Source organism: Gymnoscopelus braueri (assembly GCF_963280865.1).
Source record: "Gymnoscopelus braueri genome assembly, chromosome: 2".
NCBI lineage: Eukaryota > Metazoa > Chordata > Actinopteri > Myctophiformes > Myctophidae > Gymnoscopelus > Gymnoscopelus braueri.
This window is the reverse complement of record NC_137604.1, coordinates 12,255,453-12,265,547: the sequence shown is the minus strand read 5'-3', so window position 1 is coordinate 12,265,547 and position 10,095 is coordinate 12,255,453. Positions and strand designations below refer to the sequence as shown.

The window sequence follows — 10,095 nt, the reverse complement described above, 5'->3', positions numbered from 1 at the left end:
GGGTACCGGGTACCCATATAAATTAAGGAATCAAATTGTAATTGATACAATCCTAATCCAAAAAATCCCCCAAAAACATGAGTAGACAAACAAAGCGTTGCATCGCGACACGTTCTGAGCTTGTAGATCTGCTATTTCCACAATTCTTTTAAATGTTTGGAAATATATTCAAATTTTTCAACATGGAAAACATTATGACGATTATGCAAAAATAATTGCGATTATCTCACATTAATTGCGATTGGACGATTATGTAATAATTGTGACAGGCCTTAAAGCAGCACTATGTTACTTTCCTCTTCTACCCCGGATTTGAACGTTTCCTGTGCAAGTGCTAACATTTTTACCGCCATTGAGCTAATAGAGCCTGCCTTCTTGCTCAGGGGATAATTTGAATCTTGACCATCAGGTAAAAATTTGTGTCAGATCATGTGTCTAGGTGAGACTGAGACATGACCTTTGACACAATCTAAATGTCTCTATAGAAGAGCAGGGAGACAACATACAAACACCCCAATTGTATAAGTTATATTGTATTAACATACTCTACCACAGCGGTTCTCAATCTTTACATGTCAAGGACCCCCAAATTGACACTTATTAGCCCACGGACCCCCATTTGAAAAGATATGCCAGGGACAAGATAAGAGGAGATTTTTTACAGCTCTAGCAGTGATTCTCAACCAGTTTGACATGCATTAGGGCTACAGACCCCCATTTAATGGCATTTCTATCTCTGGGACCCCAATCTATATTGTAAAATCAATGTTAATTTAACTCTGAGAGTGTACAAAATGGAACCAAATGGACCCGTCAGGGTCCATTTGGTTCCATTTGTACACTCTCAGAGTTACAGACCCATAAGGGTCCATTTGGTTCCTAACTATCCACCATTTAGCTGGGGACCCCCTGGAACTCCCTCAAGGAGCCCTGGGGGTCCCTGGACCCCACTTTGAGAACCAATGCTCTACCATACTTGGACAAAATTACATTTTATTAATTTAAAAAAAAGTTACATAGTGAGGCTTTAATATCCATCCCCATCTCAAGGCGTGAGGGTCCTGAACGCCAACGACAACAGCCCCACCGTCGACGTCCTGTTCCTCAGCGACACGGGGGAGCCGCTCGTGTCGGAGGCGGCGGCCGTCGGGGAGTACGTCGCCCGGATCTCGGTATCGGACCCCGACCTGGCCGAGGAGGAGGGTAGGGGAGGGGTCTCGGTCACTCTGGAGGGAGGCGACGGCAGGTTCTCCCTGAAGCAGACGGACGACTTCCTGTACGCCCTGTGCGTCGACGGAGAGCTGGACCGAGAGGAGAAGGATCTCTACGAGCTGACGGTTCTGGCGTCCGACGTCGGAAGCCCTCCTCTGAGCAGCGAGGTTTGATCACGTTTTTGCTTATTTTTTAGTCCTATGTGCCCCTTTACATCAGTGGTTCTCAAACTCTTTCCATGTCACAGACCCCCCATAATGATTATGCTTTTGGCTGCGGACCCCCCCATCATCTCAAAAATATTTTGTTCCAGAGACCTCCAGAAGCAAAGATTTGAGTTAAAAATGTGCGCTTTACAAAATATATATATTGAAAGATTTGCACACATTTTCATGATTTTTCGAAAATAGCAGATCTGCTATCTTTGAATAGCCAAGTATAACATATGCTTAAAATGATTGTGATGCTATATTCACTAATTTTAATGGGGTCCCTGGACCCTACTTTGAGAACCAGTGCTTTCCATCATGACAGATACAAACACTGTATGCTACAGTTATTATTAGTGTATTTCTCCCGACTGATACTGTATAGTGCGGATACTTTATCCTATTTTATAGACCAGATCAGAATGTTTGTAAACAAATGTGTAGAGTGGTAATTATGTGTAGAATGTCTGTGGAAATGTACACAACTAGATTTTCAGCCCGCAACGCGGCCTTCAAATCCACCCCTATATTGTGCTGATCAGAGCAATGGTCACAGAGTTATGGCCATTTGTTAAACGCTGTCTTGCCCCATATGTGTGCAATAAAAACATATTGGTGTGACTATTCTCATGTTCGACCCCTGAACAGTGTTCAGAGTTCGGTGCGGATTGGAACAACAGTGTGCCTGTGGCCTCCAGGGGACGGGGCCCTTGGGGGACAACACGTGGCCCTCTGGTATGACTATTCTGATGGCAGACCCCTGAACAGTGTCGAGTTTGGTGCGGATCGGTGCGCCTGTGGTACATGGGTGCCACATCATGATGATTTGGTCTATATCGCTGATACTGTCACCCTTGCATCTTTGAGCATTCATTCTACCATTATTTATTTGAGTTATGTTATTGCTAACTTTAGCTATTATGTACTTTTTTCTTTCTGTTGATTGATTGATTGAATATTTTATTAGGCAAAAAAATGTAAAACAGCACAGTTACATTTAAAATACTTTGTCTAACAGGTCCGTTCATAAAAGTCCTTGCGGACTTGTTTCCAATGAGGGCCTTGGTATTCAATTCATAGGCATATATAGTGGCACCACAGTTCAAATATCATTACAAAATAAACAGCAAAAAAAACTATGTACAACAAAAAAAAAAAAAAATAGGGGAAAAAAAGAAAAAATGTACAAGAACAGGGGGGGGGGGGGGTCTGCTGTCTAACGGGAAAATGGTACTACCTCCTCCTTTGGCCTCCTGAAAGGTGATTTTTTTTAAGGCTCTTTTAAATGAGCCCAGCGAACTGCATTTTTTTGAGGGATGGAGTTAGACTATTCCAATCCTGGGTGGCAGTGCTGTAGAAGGAGAATTTGCCCATGTTTGTTTTATGGGTGGGTGGTACCAAATTGTTGTTAACGCTCCCTCTGGTATTGTGACTGTGGGTGTCGCTAACCTTTTGGAGGTATTTACTCAGATATGCGGGAATAGGGGGCATATCGGGCAAATTTGCATTTACAATTTTGAAGGCCAGTCCAATTTTTAGTTGTTTAACCCTGTCTTCCACCCTGAGCCAGCCTAGGCTGGCAAAATGGGTGGGAGAAAGGTGGGTCATGGGCCCCAATCCGAGGAGTAGCCGAATCAGTTTGTTTTGGGAGGTTTGAAGCTTAGTCTTCAGTGACACTGAGGTGTTGGAGTACCAGGAGGTGCAAGCATAGTCAAAAAGTGGTTGAATCAGGGCCCCTGATTTGGCTCTCAAAGTGGGGTCCGGGGACCCCCAGGGTCCTTGAGGGAGTTCCAGGGGGTCCCCCAATGATGGATAGTTAGGAACCAAATGGACCCTTATGGGTCTGTAACTGAGAGTGTACAAAATGGAACCAAATGGACCCTAACAGGTCCATTTGGTTCCATTTTGTACACTCTCAGAGTTAAATTAACATTGATTTACAATATAAATTGGGGTCCCAGAGAAAGAACGGCATAAGAAAGGTGACGCGCTGCCTCTGGAAACTCTTGAGAGAGTCTCTCTTTCCCCCACAGGATCACTAAATGTCACTAAATGTCTCCCTACCTATAGGTCACCTTTCTGGTCCAGGTCACGGACACCAACGACTGCCGGCCGGTCTTTGACAGAGACGTGTACGTGGCCAGTGTTCTGGAGGACGCTCCTCCAGGGACCTCCGTCCTCCGGCTTCAGGCTGCAGACGCAGACCAGGGCCTCAACGCCCAGGTAGCAGGACTGACACAATTATTGCAATACTTTATTATCGCCTGATTGCAATTTGAGAGAATATAATCAACTTCAGTTTGCATAATAAATTAAGCTGATAAATGGGTACTCTCAAATTTTGTCACCTACTGTACCTGAAAATGTATTTTATGTTTATTAAAGAGCTGGAGACACAGGGAGACTCCTGTTACTGAACATACACTCTATAGCATTGATTACTATCAGAATATAGTGCTTTAAAAAACATTGTTATTCATATGTTCCAATGCCATAGACACAATTAACTTGCTAGTTATTGCAATTATTTGTATGACAATAGTCAATTAAAATGTCATGATCATGATTCGTGACGACCCTGCACGGGGGTTATTACACCTTATGTCTAACGTCATGTGCATACTACCTTTTTATACTATATGGTCTATGTCGAGTGGAAACCTCATATGTCCAAAACTGTTACTTTTCAGGATTCCGATTCCGAACACAGCAAAAGTTGCATTATCTAAAAGCTCAAAAACGTGACACGTTGCGAGCCGCGTTTAGGACCGACTGGTCCCATTATAACTAACCCTATCCCTATCCCTAACCCTGACCCTAACCTCACACTAACCTAATGGTCGGATTTATGGGATGTCGGAATTATGAGCGGACCCCTGATCAAGTAGGGGGTTAATTTACAGTACACGAAAACACATATTTATCATTAATAAGTTAAAATATGGAGAAATAGCAGGTTTCTGCCCGCCAGCAACAATATATATAAAAAATCCTGCTTTCCGATGATCGATTCATCTAAAAAGTAATCAAGGAAAGTAATCGCTATGAAAACAATCGATAGTTGCAGCTCTAAAATAAAGTAAATTCTGATTCTCAGGTCACCTACTCCATCCTCAAGTCCAGCCAGGTGGACGGCCCGGTCGTGACCATCCACCCGGAGTCGGGCCTGGTGGTCACCACGGCGACCGGGCTGGACCGGGAGCGGGAGGCGGAGCTACGCTTCCTGGTGGTGGCGGCGGACGGCGGCGAGCCGGCCCTGTCGTCCACGGCGACCGTCACGGTGCTGGTGGGGGACGTCAACGACAACGAGCCGGCCTTCCGGCAGCAGCTGTACAACGTCTCCGTCACCGAACACAGCCCGATCGGCAGCTGCTTCCTTCAGGTATGGGGGGGGTGTAATTATAAATGAATGTACCGGTGGTTCTCAAATTGGGGACCGGGGAGGTCCAGGGGGTTCCAGGTGGTCCCCAGAAATTATGATAGTTAAAGGGATAGTTCACCCCCAAAATGACTTTCCTTATATCGAATAGTCACCCCGTGGAGACTTGAATTCATGGATATTTTTTTGTTTTGGTCGCATTTAGCCAATAATTTGATGACCGGCAGCGGTTCCGGTAGAAGACAGAAAGAGTCTCCTTTGCGTCTCCTACCGGAACCGCTGCCTACCGGTCCTCTGGCCACTTCGTGCCGCGCTGCGAGCTTGTACATCTGCTATTTTTGTCAAATTTTGAACATCTCGATTGAAAAACTTTGAATAATTTTTCTTCTCTTCTGGCTTCCTCACAAAACATTTTCAGATGGGGTGGTCCGTGGCTAAATACAAATCACTTTGGGGGTCTTTGGCACGAAAACATTTGAGAACTACTGATTTAGAAGGCATTTGTAGAATCGGCCTATCAGGTCTTAATGGGTTAAGAACCAAATGGACCCTTACGGATCTGTACACTCCGAGAGTGTACGAAAATGTGTACATTCTGTGCACTCCCTGTGTGCGCTATGAGCTTGTAGATCTGCTATTTAAAAAAAATCTTTGTGCAAATATTTTAATATATATATTTTTTAAAGCAAACATTTTTAACTCAAATCTTTACTTCTGGGGGTCCCTGGAACTAAATATTTTGAGATGGGGGTCTGTGACCAAATACATATCATTTGTAGAATCCCCAGAAGCAAAGATTTGAGTTACAAACGTTTGCTTTAAGAAAAAAAGAAAAAGCAGATCTACAAGCTCATAGCGCGGCACTCACTATGAGCTTGTAGATTTGCATTTTTTTTAAATTCTTTCCCGGTCTAAATGGGTTAAAAACAACTGACACGGCTTTGTAAAAATGTCAGAGATTTGAGCCTGATGTGGGGGCAAAACAGTCACCACTATCATATGGTGGACAGTTAAGCTCTCTCTCTCTGTCTCTCTCTCTGTTCTCTCTCTCTCTCTCTCTCTCTCTCTCTCTCTCTCTCTCTCTCTCTGTCTCTCTCTGTCTCTCTCTCTCTCTCTCTTACTTACACATCTCAACAACAGTACTTGTTATTCTCTCTATGCACAAAGACATCAGTGTTGACCCTAAGGACGCTAGCTGACGCTCTCCGGTGAAACTGTGTGTGTGTGTGTGTGTGTGTGTGTGTGTGTGTGTGTGTGTGTGTGATATGACAGCTCTGATGCCTGGTACCTCCCTGCTAGCCTGGCACTAAAAGAAACCATTACAAAAGAACCCTTAACCACTCTAAACATAGACGCTGTATACGTTTGACAGGGAATCCGTTTGATTTACTGAAGAAATAGGAAAGTGTTGCTGACCGATGGCCTAGTAGTAGTTAAGGCCGGTTCGATTCCCGAGCCCGGTGGACCTTTGCTGCGAGTCACTCCTCTTCTCTCGTCCCTGTTTCCTGTCAATTTCCACTATAATAAAGGCAGAAAAAGCACACAAAAAAACAACAAAATTGGCATAATATCTAAATTTGGAGAAAAAAAATGGGTAAAAAAAGGGGTAATAATACTTATGAAAGAAGGAAAGTGAAAATAAAAAAAGTGTTTAAGAGAAGGTTGTGCTGTAAACATTGGTTCTCAAGGTGGGAACCCCAGGGGGTTCCCCAGCTAAAGACAAGTAGTTCATTTAGCGTCACAATCATTTTAACCACTTTATCCATTTATACGTTGGCTATTCAAAAATAGCAGATCTACAAGCTCACAGTGTGTCACTTCGTGCCGCGCTGTGAGCATGAATTTTAGAAAAAAATATCTTCTCCTGTCCTCTGGGAGTCCGCGGCATGAAAAAGTTTGAGAACCACTGCTGTACTCAACATGTTAGTAAAAACGTGAACTAACCAGTTGCTGAGTCACTGTGGTGAGTCAGCTGACACTGTGCCAACACCAATAGACACACTGACCTTGGACTGACACTAACTGCAGTCATTGTGAGATCTGCATTGGTAACAAAAAGGACCAGAGCGGTCAATCTTAAGGGAAAGACTTTAGGTTCGACAACACATTCCTCTAGGACAATGGTTTTCAAACTTCTTCGTGCCAAGGACCCCAAAATGATGTGTATTTGGCCACAGACCCCCATCTGAAAAGGTTTTGCCATGAACCCCTAGAAGAGAAGATTTTATGTAAACATTTTCGAAACATTTTCGATATTTTTTCCAAAAATGAAACGCGATGTGAGCTTGTAGATCTCCTAGCTGGGACCAGATGCAGGGGTGTAAATTAGACCCAAGGGCATGTCGGGTAGTTCCTGCTTAGACATTGACCTGTAAACTCTCAATCTGCCTCTGTGTATGGTCCATAAAGTCCAAGATGATATCACATTTATGACAGGCACCGTAACGTGCACACACACACACTGTATGAGTCATTACAAACATACCCATATTATGAACGGTTATTTGGCGGCCGATGAATCGGGCGCCATGTGGTCGTAAACTAAGATCAAAGGACTTGTGTTGGATTTGATGCACGTCTTTATCTGGACTGATTAGCTCTGGTCTTCATTCTGTACCGGCTGTGTCTCGCTTATCCATGATTATGGACTTCACTTTATGACTGTAGGGTGCTATTTACATCCTGTTTGGCAGGAGGTGATCTGTAGACCCAACTTTCTGAAAATGTTAGATACTGTAGATGTTTGACCTACAGTAAATACTGCCGCTGCAGAATCACAGTACGTAGTCTACGTACGTTAGCAGATGCAGCTGGTAAATAATAAATGATACAAAGAAAGAAATCTCTGCTATCGGGCAGAAAAAAAGCAGGCTGGGGGAAACCAGCTAATTCCAAAATGTTCATTTTTCAGGAAATGAAAAAAACAAAAGGTGGACTTAGGAGGTTTAGTTCATCATTGATAAGAACAGCTAAATGGACCTCCAAGCTCACAATGAGGTTAGAGGTCAAAAGGGGGTAGAGCCTGGAGTCAGCAAAACCAGCTAACTCCACCCCCCTTTGGTGGAGTCAGCTGGTTTAGCAGAATGTTTGAGGATCCAATGGAGTTTTGGGGTTTTGTCAGAAGTGCTTTTTTATACTTTTCATTGGTTCAATATTTTTTTTTAACAACACACAGACGTAAAGGGTGTTCAATAGCACTGATTTATGGAAAGAAATGCAAAATTGTCAAAATGGAGTTAGCTGGTTTCTGCACGACAGCAACAAAATGTTAAAGACTGCATTATGTAAATCACAAATAATAATAATAACAATAACTGGAAAAGTGCCCTTTTTGGAGGCAGTCATATCAAATTGGACCGGAATCTGACAAATCTGATCACATGACGCCAGAGATAATGTGTACGAATTTGTAGTAAATGAGTAAATAAGATGTGCCCTTAAGACACTATGATGTACTTTACCATACATTTCCAAAGGTTAACACACAGGTTAACAGATATACGTTGGAATCAAGCTACTGTACAATGTGACGGTATGTATTTGCCTTCTCTTCAGGTCGTTGCCACAGATGCAGACACTCCTGAATTCGGCAGCGTTCGCTACTCTCTGTCTGAGGGCTTTGACAAGCAGGACAAGCCTCTGTTCCACATCAACCCAGACACGGGGGAGCTGTGTGTGTCACAGGACATCGACCGAGACGCTGGACACACCGCGTATGACATTCTAGTCAAAGCTCAAGATCCAGTGAGTGATCCAAAGACTTTCCATCAAAATACAGAGGAAATAGTAGATCTAGAACCTCCATCCCTATCACCCTTCAAAGGAGTAGTTTGTTTACCTAGGAGTAGTTTGTTTACCCGGTGTTGTCTGTAACTCGTGCAGAGTTTACGGTGAATCCAGAATCAAAAAATTTGATGAATGTCACTGCTCACAGACTCCACGTAACAACAGAAAACAATATAAAAAAATCTCTGTCCTTAAACGCTGCTCATATCATGATTTAGATTCTGTTCTACCGAAGTCCTGGGGGATAAATCTCTTTTAAAAGGTCAAATCAATCATCAAAAGATCTTAGCCAGAGAATGGTCATGGACTTCAGTGGTTTCACTTCAGACTGCACTATCCTAGATTGTAGCTTGTTAAAATAATGTAACATCCATTTTGCGTCATCAGGGGGGTCTGAGCGCTCAGACGTATGTGCACGTGGAGGTGTTGGACCTGAACGACAACCGTCCAGTGTTCGACCCGGAGCAGTACGCCACCAGCGTCAGCAGCCACGCCCCGCCGGGCTCAGAGATCCTCACCGTCGTGGCCACCGACCGAGACGCTGAGCACTTCGGACTGGTGACCTACCACCTCCTCCTACCGGGTGACCCGTCCACGCTTGACCCGTCCACGCTGTTCACTCTGGACAAAAACACCGGTAGGAGATGATGATGTAGAGGTGCAACAGTTAACCACTTAAACCAGATGACGTCCCCAGATGATGTGAAGTGACAATTTAAGGACTTTTAAGACCTTTTTAATACATTAAAAGAAGAACAAAAGAAAGTAAAAAATACCATAACTGTGTCAAAAGTAATCAACAAATTACACTATCAAAACTGGTCAAACATTGACCAAATAGTCAAATAATATTAGAACGAGGAAAACATTGTGAAAATAGCAGATCTACAAGCTTGTAGATCTGCTATTTTCACAATATTTATCTGAGTCAAACAAAATATAATGACTCAACTCCTACAATTCCAAGTGCTTCCCCAGTGGGGTCCCCAGTTCACACATGATTATTTGTGGGGGTCACAGCCTGAAAAGGTTGAGAACCCACTGCCCTATATGGTCGACAGGAGTCCCTCAGGGTGTGTTTTTTCTGTTTTCTGTTATTGTGGGGAAAGCCTTCGCTGAAAATAGCAGACAATCGATCTGGGGTTGCAAATTAACCCTGGCTAGAAACCCACAGACAATGCAACGGTTTCATGTTTTTCATAACTTGATACATTGTTTTATGTATTGTCCCTGTCAAATATAACATTTTAAATAAATTAACTAATAGATTTAATCAATTATTTAAAAAAATATCGATAATCTGTAATTTTATAACATAATCGACCAAATAATCAAACCCTATTTTGGGCATGTCGTTATAGGTGAATAATTCCAAAAGTAAAAATAGGCAATTTACAAGCTCACAATGCTCACAATCACAATGCGCTGTGAGCTTGTAGATCTGCTATTTTCACTATTTTTGCGCAACACCATTGTGTGACAACTAAGTATAAAATAATGCTGAAGTGG

At 43.1% G+C, this 10,095-nt stretch overlaps 1 protein-coding gene across 1 annotated transcript in view; it reads left to right on the top strand.

Moving 5' to 3' along the window:
* Positions 1-10,095, top strand: part of dchs2 (dachsous cadherin-related 2) — a gene marked incomplete at both ends in the record, with an annotated part of 90,272 nt that overhangs the window by 8,709 nt on the left and 71,468 nt on the right. The window contains 5 exons of the mRNA XM_080440635.1: positions 1,051-1,379; positions 3,492-3,644; positions 4,519-4,803; positions 8,356-8,544; positions 8,974-9,223. Coding sequence (XP_080296761.1) covers positions 1,051-1,379; positions 3,492-3,644; positions 4,519-4,803; positions 8,356-8,544; positions 8,974-9,223 — 1,206 coding nt within the window. The remainder of the gene's footprint in view (positions 1-1,050; positions 1,380-3,491; positions 3,645-4,518; positions 4,804-8,355; positions 8,545-8,973; positions 9,224-10,095) is intronic.